The sequence below is a fragment of the Periophthalmus magnuspinnatus genome, chromosome 20, assembly GCF_009829125.3.
Source record: "Periophthalmus magnuspinnatus isolate fPerMag1 chromosome 20, fPerMag1.2.pri, whole genome shotgun sequence".
In the NCBI taxonomy this organism is placed as follows: Eukaryota; Metazoa; Chordata; class Actinopteri; order Gobiiformes; family Gobiidae; genus Periophthalmus; species Periophthalmus magnuspinnatus.
In genome coordinates, this window is record NC_047145.1 from 18,335,497 (window position 1) to 18,356,618 (window position 21,122).

At 38.5% G+C, this 21,122-nt stretch overlaps 3 protein-coding genes and 1 non-coding gene across 5 annotated transcripts; 2 read left to right on the top strand and 2 right to left on the bottom strand.

Annotated features, from left to right (window-relative positions):
• Nucleotides 1-106: 106 nt before the first annotated feature.
• cct5 (chaperonin containing TCP1, subunit 5 (epsilon)) lies at nt 107-3,364 on the top strand. Its single transcript, XM_033986003.2, has 11 exons — nt 107-338; nt 877-937; nt 1,005-1,169; nt 1,248-1,446; nt 1,545-1,737; nt 1,830-1,979; nt 2,066-2,185; nt 2,262-2,447; nt 2,522-2,659; nt 2,736-2,916; nt 3,070-3,364. Exons 1-11 carry the CDS (start codon nt 234-236, stop codon nt 3,195-3,197), a joined length of 1,626 nt encoding a protein of 541 aa, XP_033841894.1. The 5' UTR covers nt 107-233; the 3' UTR covers nt 3,198-3,364.
• A 1,483-nt stretch (nt 3,365-4,847) lies between these two features.
• cmbl (carboxymethylenebutenolidase homolog (Pseudomonas)) lies at nt 4,848-6,534 on the bottom strand. Its single transcript, XM_033986004.2, has 6 exons — nt 6,455-6,534; nt 6,169-6,383; nt 5,937-6,044; nt 5,715-5,857; nt 5,100-5,191; nt 4,848-5,030 (listed from the first exon to the last, which is right to left on the bottom strand). Exons 2-6 carry the CDS (start codon nt 6,381-6,383, stop codon nt 4,851-4,853), a joined length of 738 nt encoding a protein of 245 aa, XP_033841895.1. The 5' UTR covers nt 6,455-6,534; the 3' UTR covers nt 4,848-4,850.
• Nucleotides 6,535-6,705: 171 nt separating this feature from the next.
• trnat-agu (transfer RNA threonine (anticodon AGU)) lies at nt 6,706-6,779 on the bottom strand. The gene has a single exon. It is a non-coding gene; the product is annotated as a tRNA-Thr (tRNA).
• A 394-nt stretch (nt 6,780-7,173) lies between these two features.
• LOC117388454 (E3 ubiquitin-protein ligase MARCHF6-like) lies at nt 7,174-20,042 on the top strand. Of its 2 annotated transcripts, none has more exons than XM_055229901.1 (25): nt 7,174-7,548; nt 9,215-9,311; nt 10,052-10,125; nt 10,207-10,350; nt 10,516-10,588; nt 10,684-10,852; nt 10,993-11,179; nt 12,193-12,254; nt 13,068-13,100; nt 13,291-13,342; nt 13,415-13,473; nt 13,549-13,629; nt 13,752-13,820; nt 13,940-14,014; nt 14,333-14,467; nt 14,542-14,762; nt 14,869-15,006; nt 15,097-15,316; nt 15,411-15,480; nt 17,661-17,842; nt 18,579-18,713; nt 18,787-18,876; nt 19,176-19,308; nt 19,402-19,537; nt 19,620-20,042. In XM_055229901.1, exons 1-25 carry the CDS (start codon nt 7,530-7,532, stop codon nt 19,705-19,707), a joined length of 2,742 nt encoding a protein of 913 aa, XP_055085876.1. In that variant the 5' UTR covers nt 7,174-7,529; the 3' UTR covers nt 19,708-20,042. The 2 variants fall into 2 exon arrangements, with proteins under 2 accessions (XP_055085876.1, XP_033841893.1); XM_033986002.2 differs by having other exon boundaries at nt 7,175-7,548; nt 9,212-9,311.
• The last annotated feature ends 1,080 nt before the right edge of the window (nt 20,043-21,122 follow it).

The following is a 21,122-nucleotide window of genomic DNA, read 5'->3' on the forward strand; positions in this document are numbered from 1 at the left end:
TTATATAAAATATCCAACAACTGCACATAGGCTTTTTAAAATATTAAAGTGATGTAGCAGAAATAAAATCACGTTGACGGTACTTGGTTACGCCCTACCCGCCCGTGGAGTCTTCCAGAAGTCGCCGGCAGACCCGTGCGGCTTGCAACTTAGCCACACTCCAGAATAACATCTTTTTAAGCCATTATTTTTGACAGTTGACGTTTAATTTGTCTCACCAACTAACAGCCAAGATGTCCGGCCTTGGGACACTCGCTTTTGATGAGTATGGAAGGCCCTTCATCATTATTAAAGACCAGGATAAGAAGACTCGGTTATCTGGCATTGAAGCACTGAAGGTACAAAGAGATTAGCTTGTGGGGCTGACGCATGCTGGTGCTAGCTCTCGTTTTTCTCATAGAAGTTTGGCGTTTTGTTGACATCGAAGTAATTTCTGTACTATGCAACTGCTCTCGTATTCGTTCATTATATTTTCTTCTACATAGATTTGCGTTGATTCCTTGCTTTAGGCTGCATAATCGTTAGCCTCTCATGCTAACAGCGGCCCATGTGGTTTTTGTACACTTCAAGGTGCAGCCTCTGGGTGATGTTGCTGATGCGCTACATGATGTTCCGCCCTATGCCTTTCATTAATTCCCCAGTGTAACTGTGCCAGAGCATCTACGCTAAGACTGTGAATGTTCCTGCGTAGCGTTAGATTTATTTTGTTTTGTTTAAATTTTTCTCAAACTCCTTAGATCAGTGCGTATTATCTTGTTTCATTGTCCAATTAAATCCTGCATAGGTTTTTGCCATATCATTACTCTAGTGTGGTGCTGCAAAGACACATTACAAAAGGCAGCAATAATCCATTTTTTATCTTATTTATTTCTGTAGTCACATATTATGGCTGCCAAGGCTGTAGCGTCGACCCTTAAAACTTCTTTGGGACCCAATGGTAAGCATATATCTTTAAAATTCCTTACTAGACCTTTGGAGTTGGTCTGTAATGTGTTCTCTGCTAGGCCTGGACAAGATTATGGTTGATAGAGATGGAGAGGTCACTGTTACTAATGATGGAGCCACTATTCTCAGCATGATGGATGTGGACCACCAAATCGCCAAGATTTTGGTGGAACTGTCCAAGTCCCAAGATGATGAGATTGGTGACGGCACCACTGGAGTTGTTGGTATGGGGTCATTCGTGTCTAATAAACTCATAAAATTAATTCTTGTTGTATTCATGACGTTGGTATTTCTGGTGTTAGTTCTGGCTGGTGCATTACTGGAGCAGGCTGAGCAGCTGCTGGATCGTGGGATTCACCCCATCAGAATCTCTGACGGTTACGACCAGGCCGCACGCGATGCCATTGAGGAGCTCGACAAAATGTCAGAGACCTTCCCCTTTGACCCAAACAACACAGAATCACTCATTCAGACTGCAATGACAACCCTGGGATCCAAAGTGTGAGTTTTAATGGAAAGGCACAGAAAAGATTAAAGAATATCTATGGCTGCACCGGTTTAAATACTTTTATTATTATTATTTTAAATTTTTTTTGCAGCATTAACCGATGCCACAGACAAATGGCTGAGATTGCTGTGAATGCAATTTTAACGGTGGCAGACATGGAGAGGAAAGATGTGGATTTTGAACTCATTAAGATGGAAGGCAAGGTTGGAGGCAAACTGGAGGACACACAGCTCGTAAAGGGAGTCATTGTCGACAAAGAGTTCAGCCATCCGCAAATGCCCAAAGTAAAGTGTCTCTTCAGTATTTTAATCTTCCAAAGGAGCGTTAACAGAACAGAAGATTCATCTTATTTTTATATTTATTCATCTGTTCCTAGGAACTGAGAGATGTCAAAATTGCCATCCTTACCTGTCCATTTGAACCACCGAAGCCCAAGACCAAGCATAAGTTGGATGTTACTTCTGTTGATGACTACAAAGCTCTCCAAAAATATGAAAAAGAAAAGTTTGAGGAGATGATCCAGCAGGTACGAGATGGCTCAGATGTGTATCAAGGATTAGAGCGATGTATATGTCATGTTTATTGTTGGTAATTATTGTCATTGTCTACTAGGTGAAAAGCAATGGTGCAAATTTAGCCATTTGTCAATGGGGCTTTGATGACGAGGCCAACCACCTTTTGCTGCAGAATGAACTTCCAGCTGTGCGCTGGGTGGGAGGGCCTGAGATAGAGGTAAATCTGTGTTTCATTATGACAAAATTAGATGATGTGCTGTGATGTCATTTAATTTTGTGCTTTTTTTCTCCAGTTAATTGCAATAGCCACAGGGGGTCGCATTGTGCCTAGGTTCTGTGAACTCACTCCAGAAAAGCTTGGCTCAGCTGGATTGGTGAAGGAAATCTCCTTTGGCACCACGAAGGACCGAATGTTGGTTATTAAAGAATGCAAAAACACCAGAGCTGTTACCATTTTCATCCGTGGAGGCAACAAAATGGTGGGATAGATTTCTCTGTTCAAAATAAGATTGTTTTTCGTTCCTGTTATTAAAATTTTTGTTTTAATCTGCAGATTATTGAGGAAGCCAAGCGAGCTCTTCATGACGCCCTTTGTGTGATTCGTAATTTGGTCAGAGATAACCGTATTGTGTATGGTGGTGGTGCCTCTGAGATCGCTTGTGCTCTGGCTGTTAATCAAGCTGCCGACAAAGTAACTATTTGAAAACTAACAAATGAGCTGATTATAAGAATTGCCTGTTATACTGATTTCTACTTTGTCTTTGCAGTGCCCATCTTTGGAGCAGTATGCCATGAGGGCATTTGCTGATGCACTTGAGGTAATCCCCATGGCTTTGGCTGAGAACAGTGGTCTGAACCCTATCCAGACCATGACAGAGGTCAGAGCCAAACAAGTTAAAGACAAAAATCCTTTCCTGGGCATTGACTGCCTTCAGAAAAACACAAATGGTAAGATTTTTATTTATATTATTTTGTTTCTATCTTTTTTGTCATCTAATGTAAGCCATTCTTTAGAAAATCAAAACTGTTGTAGATTTTTACAATTTCTTTTTCTATTATTTGATCTTGTTTTAATTGCACATGTTTTTTTGTTTTGTGCAGACATGAAACAGCAGCATGTAATTGAGACTCTAATTGGTAAGAAGCAGCAGATCCTTCTGGCCACGCAAGTTGTGAAGATGATACTCAAAATTGATGACATACGAAGCTCTGGAGAAAGTGAAGACTAGAACCTTAAAACTTTGCGCTTGGTTTTGTGTTGTTCAATACATAAACGTCTCTGTGTAGGCACTTTTTGCGCACTGCGTTGAAGCCACCCTGCATAACTATTTATCATTTGATAAAAAAATACCTCACTGTTGTGGTATGAAATCATTAAAAACGTGGTCTGTTCAAATTATGTGATGCTATAGTTTTTATTTTGTTACTCAAGGTGTAATTAATTTAGGTACAAAATGAATCTATATGTTCATTTTGATCAGTTGGATAATGAATACAAGCTACATGTATTTATTGAGCCAAATCAGCATGTCTCTCCTGCCTTCCTGGATGTGGGGTTCATCTTCCGGGTTTATGTCTTCCCTCTTGCGGTGAAAAAAGCCGTGGGTCTGTCCAGGAAAGATTTTAACCTGATAGTCCACTTTGCATTTGTCCTTTAGTTTATCTTCAAGGACTTTCACTTGAACAGCAGAGAAATGAGGCAGTGGTGATTTTTCAAAAAATACATTCTGTTGTCTACCTGTTCAAGTGGAATAAACTCATCTTTATCCCCAAAGATGAACAGGGTGGGACTTTTGAGGTCAAACTTGTCATCCATTGTACTTACAACTCCTGAAAATGGTTTGGGTCAAAACTTGAATGAATTGACTCTTGTTTTTGACACAGATAGCTGCTCATTACCATAGACAGAGACTGCAGCTTTGATTTCAGGAAAATACTGGGCTGCATAATGTGTGGCGATGTCTCCCCAACAAAATCCCACTATTCCAATATGTTTGACTCCACACTTGTTTTTCAGGTACTTTATAGTTGCATCCATTTCTCTGAAAGGGCAAAATATCCATTCAGTAACTCGAATACAGACAAATATGTATTCACTACAAATATTACTTTTTAATGTTAGTTGGCTTTTTGTCCTCAAGCCATGCATCAAATTTGGACCAGTCATGTGTTTCACTCCATGGCTCTTTCATCTGGTATTGGGAAGTTTCCATCCAAATATGTCTTGTATAACAATGATGGCCTTCTCAGATGCAGCTGTGGGCTTTACTACCTAAGCATTAATGTGTTCTGTCTGAACTTCCTGACCCAGACCTCCATACTCCATGCGATCGCCATCGTTACATGGACACGGTTTGGCCTTGTTTGCCATCTAATACAGGATATCAAAATTTGAAAAAAAATCTATCATTTACAGATGGGCTTATATTCTACTTACCGTGTTTGGTCTGTGGGCTTTCCAAGACTTTCCAATGATCCAAGTTATCATGTAATGTCATGAAACGTTGATTCAATATAAAATATCTTTGGGTGGGACTAATCTGACTTCTTTTGACCAATAGAGTTAAATTATTTATCATTTGTTTGTTTTTTTTACAATTTTCAGGAAGCACCACAGAGAAGCAGTCTCATGGTGATTAGGCAGATTTTTAGTCTGAATGCCCGCCCATCACAATCTGGATTGGACTAAGGTCAAGCATCTTGTAATATGCTCAGGCAGGAAATACTTCTCACATGTACACACAATAGCTTAAAGTTTAGTTTTTTATTGTAAACTGTAAATGACACATGATGAGATTTTTAAAGATATGTAGTATTATTATTATTATTTTTGGATAACTGATGCTGAGTGTCAGTAAAGCAACACTTTTTAGAAGTAGAAGTTACATGTATTTATTGAGCCAGTTCAGCATGTCCTTCCTGGCCTCCTGGATGTGGGGTGTATCTTCTGGATTCATATCTTCCCTCTTACGGTGAACAAAGCCATGGGTCTGTCCAGGAAAGATTTTAACCTGATAGTCCATTTTGCATTTCTCCTTTAGTTTGTCTTCAAGCTCTTTCACCTGGACAGATAAAGGTGAACAGATAAAGGAGATAAAGGATTTGGGTGGTTTTCCAAAATAAGCCATTACCTGGTCAAGAGGAATGTAGTCATCTTTCTCTCCAAATATAAAAAGAGTGGGGCTTTTCAGGTCATATTTGTCCTCCATCATGCGTACGACTCCTGAAAAAAAATGGTACTATGAACTTCTTATGGAACTTTTTATTAAAAGTCCTTGTGCTGCTGGATGTGGTTAACATTTGACAGTGCACGCTGCTGTTGTAGTGGTGCTGATTGTGCTATATATTAATTTAAAATGCAAGATTAAGTTATTACTCTGCTATCTATAGATAAGTAAGCTAATATTTATCTGGTGAATTTTACTTGCAGAAGTAAACAAACCCATATGCCGGTCACACTGAAAGTTTTGAAAATGAGATCTCTGCTAAACTGTTTCATTGTGACACATTGCACATAACTCATGCTTTGGTTAGTACAGGCTTATTAGATTTGAGGTTTATTTGAAGCCCCATCTCTCCTTGAACCAAAGACATAGTTGATCAAAATTATTCCTAACCAGTATTTATTTTCCACCCGGAGTATTTGATGATATGATTGGTGATGATAGATTAGCTGTGACAGAGATTTGCATGTACTAGATACAAACAACTCAAATCTAAATTGCCTAGTATGGTATGTTCATTACCATATACTGAGACTGCTGCTTTGATTTCAGGATACTGCAGAGATATGTAGTGTGTGGCGACACCTCCCCAGCAAAATCCAACCACTCCAATATGTTTGGCACCACACTTGGTTTTCAGAAACTCTATAGTTGCATCCACTTCTCTAAAAATTCAAAACAGACAGTAATTAAAGTACAGACATGTGCATTTGTATTTGTTTTATATGCAAAATGTACATCTACCTTTTAATGTTGGTAGCCTTTTTGTCTTCAAGCCACTCCTGAAATTTGGACCAATCATGTGTTGGACTCCATGGCTCTTTTCCAACAAAAAAGTCTGGACACACAGCTCTGCACATGAACACAACATCATAAATAAACATTAACTATGCTTAACCTTAAATGTAAAACCTAAGAATATTTGCACAATAAGAAATGTGAGATAGATTCACAGTTTATTTTACTCAATACTCACATGTATCCATTGGAGGCGATCATATCAGCGATGTATCTGGTATTGGGAAGTTTCCATCCAAATATGTCTTGGATAACAATGATGGCCTTTTCAGATGCAGCTGTGGGCTTTACTACATAACCATGAATGTGATCCATCTGAACCTCCTGACCCAGACCTCCATACTCCAGCCGATCTCCAATGTTGCAAGGACACGGTTTGGCCTCGTTTGCCATCTAATAAAAAAGTCCAATAACTTTACAGATTTTAAATGAAGCTGCTAAGACTTAAACAGCCTATTACATACCGTGTTGCAGCGCGCGACTTCGAAGTTGAGTCAACAAACCAGCGACTGAACTTTGACTAAGAAGAGAAAGTGGAGTTACTGGTGACGTAGTGACGATAGATACATTTCAAAATAAAAGTACAATCAAATCAGAAAGTAATAGTGTGTTTTTATGGCCATGGAGGAAAGAATGCAGTAATTTATATGTTTCAATAAACGGTACAGGACTATGCATTAATCAACATACTTTGGCTTATAGAGCGAAACTCAAAAGGCACCGCTGGGATTCGAACCCAGGATCTCCTGTTTACTAGACAGGCGCTTTAACCAACTAAGCCACGGCGCCGGATGACCCTTATTCCAGCCAAATAGTGAGATAATCATAGAAGAAGAAGCGAAATAAAATATCAGGCATGTTTATCTCATTCATTAGAGTGTAACAAGGGGTGACAATCTGCTGAGATGGGCAGCATATAAAACAAACACTGTATTTGTCCTGCTGTCGGCTAATAATATTACACAGAGAAATGGTAGATATAGTTGAAGTGAGAGCATGGATGTTTGAAGCAACTTTGGGTGTATAACTGGTGCAAAACGATAAACGATATACCCATGGGTGCAATCCAATACCATCTAACAGAACCAAATGCCACAAGATAAAATTATATTTGGTAAGGCGCATGGTGTGGTGGCAGTAAAGATACTCGAATATTTTAAGCGAAGAAGTGGGGAGTACTCATCACTGCGCATGCGTAGTCAGGTGGTTCGCTGGCTATTTGTCTCCGGTGGATCTGTCATTTCAACTATGGCGAGGATGTTATGTTTGTGCAATGTTACGATGCAATTTTAGACTGAGAAACACGCTTATCACAGCAACAAAAGCACTCTAGATGCGATAGAAAGGGGCGTATCTACCGTTATTGTATGTTTTGCCTGGACTCCATTTCATGATAGTCAATGAATTTCAGACAGAACAAGGCACAGACACGTCTTGCTAGCTTAATGCAGCTAGCAAAGCCATAAGATTGTTGTCGTTCATGGATTTGTTGTGCAGTGGACTATCGTAAACAACTGTCCCGGGTGCAAAGAGACGAAAATGGATCCAGTCGAAGAAGGTAATTACTGCTGCTACTTGCCACATTTGTTGTTAGCATTAGCTTCAAAAAGGCGTCACTCACGACAGTCTGCGCTGAGGTGGCCTTCTATCAGATATGTGTCATCTCGATTATAACAGCTTTCAGGCCTGGAAATTTAAGTACGGAGCGTGTTCAATACTCATTTATTTCACACAGAACCCAGTGTCCAAAAGTATTATTGGGAAACAGGTACATGGAAATCACTAGAAGTTGCAGTGATGTCATCAGCCATGCGTTACAGACGTTTCTCGTGTATCTGACCATAGGCTCTTTGTGCAAGTTAGCAGGTGGTCGCACTGTCCTGTATTTCCACATAACTTCTGCTCAGATGTAGGGCAGGGGTCTGTGTAACTTGGGTGTGTGGGTATAGTAATGGTGGTCAGAATTCTACTATGGAATTTGCTGTTTGACTGTCAGATTGTTGGCTTGGTTTATGGTTAATAGCCCTGTAATTATTCGGTCTATCCAGCTGAAACAAAAGCTGACACAAAGGTCAACGTTTTCTCTGAAAGCATTAATAAGGCAAGGCAAATTTATTTGTACAGTGTAGCACAATTTGTACACAAGGTACAAAATGATTTACAGAATAAGAAAGACATAAATAATCACAGATAATCATCATAAAATTAACATTAAAGAAGTGCAGAACAAAAACCTTTTAGTCATATGCACAACTAAACAGAACTGTTTTGAGCCTGGATTTAAACATTGTCAAAGTGGAGGCCTGTCTCACATCTTCAGGAAGATTGTTCCAGGTTTTAGCTGCATAAAACCGAAATGCTGATTCTCCATGTTTAGTCCTGACTCTGGGTACCAGCATGAGGCGAATCCCTGAAGTCCTCAGAGAGTGAGATGGTTTATATATCAGAGATGTACTTTGGTGCTAGGCCATGGATAAACAAACTTTTTTTTTTCTCGATTGCTTCAGAAAGTGGTGTTATTATTTAAAACCAAAAGTGTGGTTGTTGCCAGTTGAAAGTTGAATTAAGCCGATGTGTTAAAAGAAAATAATGTTAAACATTTGTGGATCATACGTTTGGATATTTCTTCCAAAAATAATTAACCTCTCTTGGGGTTATATTTTTACTTCACTTACCCTAAATTATATTTTGTTAAGAGTGAGAGTTAAGTGCATAAAACCATTTTATTGTTTTTAATGACACGGGGAAGCCTGTAGGTGGAAACTAGCAACACATAAATAATTGTACAATTGCACATTACCCCTTATCCTTTCCATATTTGTCTAGTTCGTAAATTACGCTTTTTAGGAGGTTAACTGATATGTGAGCTTCAAAGAAAATGAAATGTTCTCTGGTAGGTGGTAGGCACTGGACAATATTGAAATTTGGTGTCACGATTATTACGACCAAAATAACTGCAATTATAACGCAATAATTAACTATTATAACACAATAGTTATTACAGTTTAAAAATGTTATGGGGATGAATGAGTATAATTTTCATATTACGATTATGTTCCATATTTAAAGGGATTTTATATAATTGTAGGTGGTTGACAAACTTTAATAAAGTATAAATAGAAGATGTTCTACTACTCTCCTCCTTCTATATTGTTTCAGTCTTTGTTTTACAGTTGCTACAGTTTAGTCTTTATTTACTTATTTCTCTTCAAAACTTGCAGCAGATATTTGCCGTGTGTGCCGCTCCGAAGGGACTCCAGACAAGCCGCTGTATCATCCATGTGTCTGCACTGGCAGTATTAAGTTCATCCATCAAGAATGGTAAGAGTTTTCACCATCACGGGCGATGGGGTGGGCAATACTGACAAAAATTAATATAAGATCTCAATATGTTTACTATATTTTCACTACATTAGAATTAATTGCACACTTTTGAGCTTGTTATCTATGTCTTCAATAAAATGCTAAAACAGTCCAGTCAGGGTTATTTTGAATGCCCCAAAGAAGGTGTGATTTGTATTTGTAAGACTTAAAGAGAAGATTAACTTCAAGTCAATAGTACAGATAATGCAGTTAATACAAATCCATAAATATATGCAAAAATCCTTAGCATCTCTGTAACTGCTGTCTAACTACACTACATTATTCACTCTCAACTTAAATCTGATAACTTTTCATGAAGTTTCCAAGTCTCCTCTTGGTTTATCATGTTTCATAAGTACAGTGCATGTTCATGTCATGTGTCATTTGGCCTGTTATGAGAGTTTGTATGGTTTATCACTGCTGAGCCCTGAGCCCTAGTCCGCACTCCACTCAACGTCACACTGTAATCTAAATCTACACAGCTATCCGCTAGGGAGATTATGTCATCAGAAATGGCTTTGTAGACCTTTGTTGTTTGCATAGCACAACTAACTGGGTCTTTCTGACCCGATATATTGTTGATTAAGTCATTATAACAATGTATTTACAACATTTCATTTGCTATGAATACTGGATTTTATGATTATTCTGCTGTTTACTCTAATGTAAAATCGTGATGTTATGATTATGATTTTCAGTTTAGTCCAATGGCTGAAGCATAGCAGAAAGGAGTATTGTGAATTATGCAAGCACAGATTTGCATTCACCCCCAGTAAGTACTAACTGATCCAACAAACATTTATTACTGAAAAAGACGTGCAGTTAATATTAGTTACAATGTTTTTGTCTGCAGTCTACTCTCCAGACATGCCCTCCCGTTTACCCATCCAGGACATTTGTGCTGGCCTCCTCACTAGTGTGGGTACAGCCATTCGCTACTGGTTCCATTACACACTGGTGGCATTTGCCTGGCTTGGAGTTGTTCCTCTCACTGCATGTAAGTGGAATCTACCGACATCAACACAGTAATTAATAATGCCTTAAAGAAATGTTCACCTAAATATTAGGGTCACAAGTGAAACTTGTTGAAGACATTCAATTGTAGATTATTTTTATTACAAAATGGTGATCATATATTTTTATTATGTCTGTTTCGTTCCAGGTCGCATCTACAAGTGTCTTTTTACTGGCTCTGTGAGCTCACTTTTAACACTTCCTTTGGACATGCTCTCAACGTGAGTCCTATACAGAAATACAAATAACATCTTAAATTCATAATTAATTGTTATTATTCGTATTAATATTCTTATTTCTGTGCTTAATTCTACAGTGAAAACCTGCTTGCAGACTGCCTACAAGGCTGCTTTGTGGTCACTTGCACGTTATGTGCATTCATCAGCTTGGTATGGCTCAGAGAACAAATAGTTCACGGCGGCGCACCTCAATGGTTAGAGCAGCACCAGCCTCCGCCCCCAAATGCAGCTGGACAAGCAAATGAGGTAATCCCATTTGATCCTTTTTGTATCTACAAGACGTGTCAGGGGTTTAAGCTTGAATATGTCTTTTTTTGCACCTCTGCTACCCATAGTCACAGTTAATTCCAGTTAAGCATCTGTTATATGTTGACCTTCCCCTCTAGGCACAAGCTGCTGGCCAAGGAGCACCCGATGAGCCTCCTGCCCCCCAGCCTGTCCCAGCTGATCCTCCGGCCCCCAATGAGGCTGAGCCAGAGCCCCCTGACGCTCCTCCTGACCAGGGCGAGGACCCAGAGCTGGAAGAGGAGGGAGCAGCTGCTGAGGATCCTGATGCCAACAATGGAGCACAGGGTAAACAACACTTCTTATTTTATCTTGTTCAATGAGCTGCTTGCCCACCTCAGCAATTTGAATACTAGCTCTTACATTTATGTATTTATTTATTTATTTGAAGGACAGTGTGCAGATACATTAAAAAGATGGCTGCACCAGATTTAGCAAAATGCTAATTTCCATCCATAGTCCTTGGTGTCACAAACATAAAAAAACAAAAAACAATTCACATATAAAAAGTGCAATACAAAAGACAATGTACAAGTGTGCAAAATTTTTAATACATAGTGCAAACTACAAGTTATGAAAGTGCGAGACATATGCAACAGATATCAGAATAAATACGGTGTAGCCGTTATCAGATGATACCCATGAGGGTAGCATCTGATAGCTCTGTACCTTATTGGTATTATAAATGTAAACAAGACAGTAATATAACTCTAAGACAGTACTATAACACTCATGATTTGGTAATCTAGTGGCCATCAGATGGTACCCACGAGGGTAACATCTGATGGCCGAATACCCGTCTGGTATAATTAGTGTGGGCAGGACTGATGGTCAAGAAGCCAGTTTTTGACAGCCCCTGAAAAGCTGTGATAATCTGCTATGTTCTTAAGATTTTCTGGAAGCCCGTTCCATTCCTTGATGGCTTTAAAAGAGAAGGCAGATTGAGAGAAAGCGGACTTTCTTGTAGGAACATTGCAGTCACCCCTAGACATGGACCTTAACACTCTACTTGTTAGTTGAGAGCGAGGCTGTACATAGGTCTTTAGTGGGGGTGAGGCAGCGTCATGGAAGATTTTATGTACCAAGCGAATATCAGAGTACCTGATCAAGTTGTCAAAGCTTAATATTTTAAATTTGTCCAATATGTAGCAATGAGAAATGCATGTGGAATTGATGTCCTGTAAAAAGCTTATGAGTGAATATAGGAAAAATAATCAAACTTGTTGACTTGTTGACAAATTGGGGGATACATTATTTGTAAAAGAGTATATTTTTATTTGTATGTATTTTCTCTTTTCTAGATGACATGAACTGGAATGCTTTGGAGTGGGACAGAGCAGCTGAGGAGCTTACCTGGGAAAGGGTAATTGCGTACTATCCTATATGCAAAACTGTTAGTAATATATAGTTAAAGCCCAAACTTAAATCTGTCAACTGGACAAAAAGTTGTAGGAGGGAAGACGTTTCGCTGCTCATCCAAGCTGCTTCTTCAGTTGTGGCCAAGTTACTGGTGGACACTGTCTTATATCTGTCTGAAGGTAGGAACTAACTACACTGAAACTGTAAACAGCTATTATTTACAGTTTCAGCTTTAATGGGCCTACTGGCTAGCTCTATTGTGCTCTTTGTTTCCTTTGTTTGCTTTGGCTCTGAGGATAGAGTTTTATATGGGGTACAGGTGATGTCTAAGGCCCCCATTCATGTTGTCCTGATGTACAGCGGAGATATCCACCAGAGAAAAGAAATTATTTGAGAGGGGAGTTAAAGAAGCATTTTTTGTTAGGAAAGACATTCTTAGCCTTAGACATAATTTATCCCTCATATACCACTCTACCCTCAGACCCAAAGCAAACAAAGGAAACAAAGAGAACAATAGAGCTAGCCAGTAGGCCCATTAAGGCTGAAACTGTAAATAGCTGTTTACAGTTTCAGTGTAGTTAGCTCCTCCCTTCAGATAGATATAAGCCAGTGTCCACCAGCAATCTGACTATAACTGAAAAAGTGGCTTGGATGAGCAGCGAAACATCTTCACTTCTACAATTTTTTTGTCCAGTTGACAGATTTAACTTGGGCTTTTACTGTGGCTCAGACCTGGACGAATGAGACATTACACATGTTAGTAATATAATTTCAGTATTGTTCTAATGGCATCCTATTTCTTCCTTATCTTCTACAGATGCTTGGTCTTGATGGGTCATTAGTATTTTTGGTGAGTTTAATTTAAATATATTTTGACTATATGATCTTATATATATATATATATATATATATATATATATATATATATATATATATATATATATATATATATATATATATATATATATATATATATATATATATATATAAATATAATTTACAGTTTTCGTTTTAAACTATACAATTATCCACATTTCCAGGAGCATGTGTTTTGGGTTGTGTCTCTGAACACGCTCTTCATCCTGGTATTTGGTGAGTACACCTTTTTCTTGAGATTCACCTCTGCTGCAGTAAATTAATTCATCTTTTCCCCCTTTTTTCCAGCATTTTGTCCTTACCACATCGGACACTTTTCCGTTGTTGGTCTTGGTTTTGAAGAATATGTAAGAATCTCCATTTTCCACTGTTAAATATTTTTGCTTTTATTTGTTAAGACTACAGTGTTATTATTGCTATAGGTTCAAGCATCACATTTTGAAGGATTAATTACAACCATCGTGGGGTACATCTTGCTGGCAATGACCCTGATACTCTGTCATGTATCCTTTCTTGTCTTACGTCTTACTTAGATAAATATTATAACTTTACTTAAAGACCCTGTATTTTACATTAGGCTGCATTTGTACATGTGTAAATATCTAGTCCTTAATGGCTGCCTAAGGGACTTGCAGCTCTGGTCAGATTTCAGCGTTCACGGCGTCTCCTTGGAGTCTGCTACATTGTAGTTAAGGTAAGATTTCTGGATATACCTGTTTTACTTTGTTTCTATGTGCAAATATCTGTTGACACATAATTCATTGTAAAAAAAAAAGAATATTTTGAAATACAGCTTTGCTTTGTCTTATACAGGTGTCTCTGTTGGTCGTTGTGGAAATAGGGGTGTTTCCACTCATCTGTGGCTGGTGGCTTGACATCTGCTCCCTAGTAAGAGTCTTTTATCACAGTTATATTTATAACTTGTCAAAGAAATCTGTTCAAAAGGATCTAGCATTTTGTACAAAGGGCAAAGGCAGACAGTAGGTCATTTTTGGCATGTGGCTCAAAATGTAAGAAACTTCTGCACCTCCTTTAATCTGTAAAGGTTAATAATGCTGTCCTAAAGGAATCAAAGAACCATTCTTTGTCTGCAAAGTCTCAGGACTTTTCTGTATTATACATCTAATTCCCATTTACATCTATACAAATGTAACTTCTAGAATTACTTTGAATCAAGAACTTACTTTTTTTTTTTTCTTTGCGTAGGAGATGTTTGATGCCTCACTCAAAGACAGAGAGTTGAGTTTTAAATCAGCACCTGGCACAACTATGTTTCTACATTGGCTCGTGGGAATGGTCTACGTGTTCTATTTTGCGTCATTCATCCTCCTTCTGAGAGAGGTACTACTTTTACTTTTACTACTTTTTATGTTTGTCTGTTTTATCTTACAAAATGTCTGTCCTTCTTTCATCAGGTTTTAAGGCCTGGAGTGCTTTGGTTTTTGAGAAACCTCAATGACCCAGATTTTAACCCAGTTCAGGAAATGATTCACCTGCCCATCTATAGACACCTGAGGCGTTTCATTTTGTCTGTGGTTGTGTTTGGATCTATTGTTCTACTCATGCTATGGCTTCCGATCAGGATGATAAAACTACTTCTGCCTACTTTCCTTCCATACAATGTTATGCTCTACAGGTAAAAAAAAAAGATGTATGATGAAATATAATCAAAGTATACCTTAGCCTCATATGAATTTCAATTGGTATACCACAAGTGAATATGTTATGCCTTTCTTCCTCAGTGATGCCCCAGTCAGTGAGCTGTCATTGGAGCTCCTGTTACTTCAGGTTGTGCTGCCCGCTCTGTTGGAGCAGGGGCACACCCGCCAGTGGCTCAAAGGCCTAGTCAGAGCATGGACCGTCAGCGCTGGATATTTATTGTAGGCGCACTTAAACCCCACTTTCATGATATATCTTTGAACTTTTAAAATGATAATTTAATAAATTGTCCATTTGATGCATCTTCTCAGGGACCTTCATTCATACCTCCTTGGAGAGCAGGAAGACAATGATGCGAACCAGCCCGTCAACAACAACAACAATAACAACCCCGCTCCAGGTCACCATAACAACAATAATCCAGCTCCGGCTGTTGGGGAAGGGCTACATGCAGCCCACCAGGCTATCCTTCAACAGGGAGGACCAGTAGGCTTTCAACCCTACCACCGACCCCTTCGCTTCCCATTCAGAGTAGGTTTAAAGAAAAAGTAAAGAGAAACATGTTAATAGATAATTGTTTATGAATGCTTTATTAATGTGATACAATTTTATGTTTTTGTCTTAGATTGTGTTGCTGATTGCATTCATGTGCATTACTCTGCTGCTGGCCAGTCTAGTCTGCCTAACACTACCAGGTAAATGTACAGTGGTCCCTCGTTCTAAAAATAACTCATAATAGGCGAAATCCGTGAAGTATCAGCTTTATTTTTCCCAATTATTATATATGTTTTAAGACTGTAAAACCCCTCAATACTTTATATACTTTTCTCAGACAGGCATTAACATTTTCTCACATTTCTCTCTTGTTTAATTAATTAATAGTGACTCACACATATTTCACAGTTCCTCTGACCGTGCCTCTTCTTCCTGGCGCCGCTCCGCTGTAGTGTCGATCAAACATTTATGTAAATTTGGCAAGACACAGCATTGTCAATCAATCAGCACACAGAACACAATGCGCGTTCATACGCTGTAAAAAAAAGCATGCAAAATTGCACAAAAAAAATCTGCAAGACCGCGAAAGGTGAACTGCATTATAGCACAATTGAAGACCACACTTCTCTAACTCGTATAATTAAAAACTCTGCATGTTCAAGCCTCCTTTCTCCCCAGTGATGCTTAGGAGTTTTTTCATAAACTTCTGGAATTTTTAGAGAAAGTATTATGCAAAATAGACTTAAATGAACTTTTAACCATGTTATAACAGTATTTGCTTATTAGCTTAGTCAGAGTTTTATTTTGCGTTATTCATCCATGTTTGAGTAATCCTGCATTGTCTTGAGGTTTGAGTACCGTATTTTCCGCACTATAAGGCGCATCGGAATATAAGGCGCACCTTCAATGAATGGCCTATTTTAAAACAAATTCCATATATAGGGCGCACCGCATTATAAGGCGCATAGAATATAAACTACTGTAGTAGCTGGGGTTGTGTTACGCATCCACGAGATGGAGCTGCGCTGAAGGGAATGTCAGATAAGTCAGTCAAACTCACAAAACAAGTTAATGCATTCACAATATAGTAACTCTCGAAATAGTGCAAAGCAATAACAATAACTCAACGTTGTTCAAACGTTAATGTCCATATTCACAATATCTCCCAGCCTTGTTTAGTTGTAAACACGTGAAAGAAACACGTAAAAGCCTCACTTTTTCAGTTCATTCCTCATTCACGAATCCGTCGAGTTCTTCCTCTTCAGTGTCTGAGTTGAACAGTTGGTCGAGCTCATTCAAAGTGCACGATTCCGTCTCGTAAAAATCGCCATTATCCGTGTCGCTGCTGTTGTCTTAACAGTTCAGTGACATTTCCTGCCTTCGTGAAACTCGGACCACAGTTGAGAGTGATATATCAGCCCAGGCATCCGCGATCCATTGGCAGATTGTGGCGTATGTCGCCCGGTGCTGTCTCCCCGTTTCCCCATTATCCCTATAGCGTCGGATCCTGTCGTTGCAGATAGAGCGGGTTACGGACTTTCCAGTAGCGTAACTCCGCGCTCAGTCGTGCTCTCATGTAAACTCAAACGGCGTCTCAAAGTGGAGACACGGGGCTATTTAAATATTTTACCATCATTACAGTAATCTGCCTCTGTTGTCCTGAAGGTGTTGAATGAGAGCGCGGGGCTGCGGGGATTTTCCCAGTCATTTATTCGACGCGTAAAAGAAAAAATACGGATGGATGTGTAAAATAGAAGTAGTTGTGTGAAAAAATGCAGCAAATTCTGATACTTCGTTTAACATGATTTTTATGACTAAAAAATAATAAAAGTCTAGGTCTAGGTGAGCTATACTGGCCCATAGTGTGCTCAGTCCTTGAAGGGTTATTACCGCTATTACTTCAGCGACGCCTCCTGACTACGGGTGTCATAATTGACCAATATTGATCCATATATAAGGCGCACCGGATTATAAGGCGCACTGCGGGTTTTTGAGAAAATTAAAGGCTTTTAGGTGCGCCTTATAGTGCGGAAAATACGGTACTCAGAAAATGTCTGTGCTCACCTATCCCCGCCAACTGCTCTGTACTTGTGATTACTTCCGAGTCACACAAGAAAAATAAAAAGACAAAAAAATGTCAAATGGCCATTTTTCAACAATAAAAATTAAAGTCTGCTTCTTGCTATAAGAAAATGACACTATGAAGAGGTGTATAGGCCCCACCTTCAATTTTGAACTGTGAATTCAATATTCTGGTTTACAGTGGACACAATGTAAAACCATGATCCACATATGTTATACTTGCATTTTAAATGTAAAAAAAAAAAAACATTTGTGAATACGTCTTCTTTTAAATTTTTATTTTGACCTTGTTTTGTAGTGTTTGCTGGTCGTTGGCTGATGTCTTTCTGGACTGGAAACTCTAAAATCCATGAGCTGTACACTGCAGCGTGTGGCCTTTATGTGTGCTGGCTGTCCATTCGTGGAGTCACTGTAATGCTGGCGTGGATGCCCCAGGGACGCACGGTCATCATGCGTAAAGTCCAGGAGTGGACATTTATGGTATGTACTGTTAGCTTTGTATTCACATACTAGAATGTAGTGATGTCACATTACCACATGGGGGCAGCCTGGAACATGTCTGCTTTGTTTATGTTTATAAAGGAAAAGTAGGTATTTTGGGCTCTTATTGTTTAAAAAGCTAAAGGATACTACAATCACAGTAGAACCTCCAGAATTTCCTCACTGAGCTCCAGAGGCTGCACTAGCATTGATTAATAATTGACTGCCGCTGGTGGGGTTTAGGTAGTGAGGATTCAGATCAGAGAGAATAATTGATTTGAGCATGTCTACCTCATATCATGAAACACAGATGAGGACTTACTTACTGTCCTTACTGTCCTTTAAGCAGACTTATACAAAGGTTGGTCCACATAATTTATACTGTATTATGACACACAACAACATAACCATATTAATAATAATTTTACTTGCCATAATTTCAAAACATGCTGCTGTTAGGCTTGTCATTTTGGTCTTGAAATATTCCTATTAACCTGCGCTACATGATCCTGGTGTTTTTATTTGGCTTTTTTGTCTGTAAATCAAGATAAAAACATTAATAACAGACCCTATAACTGCTAGCCTCAACGAACTTCATTTGGTTCCCTTAGTCCGCTTCTTTATACAGTCTATGCTTTAGAATGAGCACAGTTGAGACCAAAGAAGCCCCACTATTGACAACTGTGTCATTTATTAAATATAAAGATACACATCAATAAAATGTTCTGTTTTGTAGATTTTTAAGACCCTGGTAGTGGCTCTGTTAGTTGCGGGTGTGATTCCCCTGCTGCTTGGACTGCTGTTTGAGTTGGTCATTGTTGCCCCTCTGAGAGTCCCATTGGACCAAACACCTCTTTTCTACCCCTGGCAGGTACTGTAAGACTGTTCACTGTCCAGTCCATTCCATTCTCACATATGTAAATAACTTTTCTTTTCTGGTGCAGGACTGGGCTCTGGGAGTTCTTCATGCCAAAATCATTGCTGCAATCACACTAATGGGACCTCAGTGGTGGTTGAAGACAGTTATTGAGCAGGTGCAGTATTTTTATGGTGGAAAGTACAGCATACAAAACAATATGTAGTTTGCAGTGGTTCAAAAAAAATATAGACTCCTTTATTTTTCTGTTTCCTACCAGCAATATGTATTTTTTATAATTATACAATATAGTTTTATAATATTGCTTTTTCTTGGCAATGGAATAAAAGCTATTCAGTGTCTATTTATTTACTGTTAGATGCAATTTGTTTGGAATCTTTATTAAGTTCACCTACAACTCAGAAATATGTTGGGTTTTTTTATAAGGATTTAACAGTATTTTTGTTGTTGTTTTAGGTTTATGCAAATGGTATTCGCAACATTGATCTCCAGTATATAATCCGTAAGCTGGCCGCTCCTGTCATCTCAGTTTTGCTGCTTTCCTTGTGTGTGCCCTATGTAATCGCTGCTGGAGTGGTACCTGCTGTAGGTTAGTGTTGAGTAAAAAGTTTTCCTAAATTTTAAGTGGTTTTATTATTCCATCCATTTTAATAGTTTCATGTTTTTTTGTTTTTTTGCATAGGAGTGACCCCTGAGATGGAGATCCTAATGCAGAGGAGGATATACCCCTTCCTGCTGATGGTGGTCTCACTTATCGGTATCCTCTCCTTTCAGATCCGTCAGTTTAAACGGCTTTATGAACACATTAAAAACGACAAGTAAGACTTTTTTTTAGATATGTTTATAGATGGAAGTGAACTGTCCATTTTTTTTATAAATAAAATCACATTTGCGTTACAGATACCTGGTTGGACAGAGACTTGTAAACTATGAACGGAAGACTGGAAGAACAAGCTCAGTTCATACCTCTAATCCAGTGACAGATTAGTATGTTGCACTATGTTCTGGCTTACCCCCTTTTCATCTTCAGCCTGTGCACCTGTCAATCTTGGGGGATTTGGGGGATTTTTGAATTGTGCCCATTTATTTTGGGACATAGAGATGTATTATAATCATGGGGCAGCTCCCCACCGGCAATAGACGGACACAGAAAAGTCTTTAGAGTTTGATTTCAACATTTGTAAAGTGCTGCCTGATAATTGTACATGTGTAAATACTTTGAACACTTTGTCTTAAAGATGACATGGATTAATGCAATGATCATTGTACATCTTGAAAGTCTATGTATAATTTATTAAATAAACCTTACAATTTAGTGTTAAATTTTGTTGAGTGTTTATTTTTATTTTTTTAGTCAGTATCACACATGCTTGCGTTACAAATGACAGTAGCTCAGTTGGTAGAGTCTTTGTCCACTGATCCAAAGGTTGGAGGTGCGATTCCAGCTCGCAGGTGTCGTTGGGTCCTTGAGCAAGACACTTCACTTCCAGTGTCTGCGTACACTGGTGTATGAATGTATATGTGAAAGGATGAGTGGTTCCTTGATGTAAAGGGCTTTGAGTGACTTGAAGGTGGAACAGTGCTATATAAAAATGTGACCAATTTACCATAACATACTGGAAATGAATAACAACCTATTGAATACTTTTAATTACAGTTTAATTTTATGTAACAACAACCATCAACAACAGGGTTCAAATGTGTGCTATTGATCATAATGGACAAACAATGAATACAAAATGTTTTTGGGGAATTTATTGTCATTTTTTGGACCGAGTGGATGAGTGAGTCTTACGCCAGATTTCATCAATTATCTTTAAAGGCCCTTTTCCATCTTGTCTTTTATATATGCGTTTACGTGTTTGTTTTTTTTGGGGTTTTTTTTCTTTTTGGGGTTTTTTTTTTCTTTTCTTTTTTGTTTGTTAGGTATGGAAGCCCGTTTCCGCCATGAAAAAAAAAATAAAAGCCCCACAGAAAGTCGAAATTACGAGTTTTAAACTCGTAATTATGAGTTTAAAACTCGTAATTATGAGTTTAAAACTCGTAATTACGAGTTTAAAACTCGTAATTTCGACTTTTAAAACTACTAATTATGAGTTTAAAACTCGTAATTATGAGTTTTAAAACTACTAATTATGAGTTTAAAACTCGTAATTTGAACTTTTAAAGTCTTAATTGAGCTTGTAGCACACTGCAACTGAGTGTACAGAGCAGAGGAGACAGGAGGAGGACTGTTATGTTTATCACCTACATACTTTTAAAAAATGAATAAATTAAGCTCCAGTAAAGTTTCTGGCGTCTTGAACAAATCAGTGGGCCCTGAGTGCTGTTCTGACCACTCATGAGCTGTGCTCTGTGTCTGTGAGCGCTCGTTTTCCTGGTCTGAGCAGAGTGCCAGCTGGT

Coding starts and splice junctions, on each gene's coding strand:
- cct5 (XM_033986003.2), top strand. CDS start 234: ATGTCCGGCCTTGGGACACTCGCTTTTGATGAGTATGGAAGGCCCTTC. Junction 1,447..1,544: donor ACAACCCTGGGATCCAAAGT/GTGAGTTTTAAT, acceptor TTTTTTTTGCAG/CATTAACCGATGCCACAGAC. Junction 1,738..1,829: donor GCCATCCGCAAATGCCCAAA/GTAAAGTGTCTC, acceptor ATCTGTTCCTAG/GAACTGAGAGATGTCAAAAT.
- cmbl (XM_033986004.2), bottom strand. CDS start 6,383: ATGGCAAACGAGGCCAAACCGTGTCCTTGCAACATTGGAGATCGGCTG. Junction 5,858..5,936: donor AAGGCTACCAACATTAAAAG/GTAGATGTACAT, acceptor TTGAATTTTTAG/AGAAGTGGATGCAACTATAG. Junction 5,031..5,099: donor ACTACATTCCTCTTGACCAG/GTAATGGCTTAT, acceptor TTATCTGTCCAG/GTGAAAGAGCTTGAAGACAA.
- LOC117388454 (XM_033986002.2), top strand. Junction 13,101..13,290: donor ATGGGTCATTAGTATTTTTG/GTGAGTTTAATT, acceptor CCACATTTCCAG/GAGCATGTGTTTTGGGTTGT. Junction 14,015..14,332: donor GGCTTGACATCTGCTCCCTA/GTAAGAGTCTTT, acceptor TTCTTTGCGTAG/GAGATGTTTGATGCCTCACT.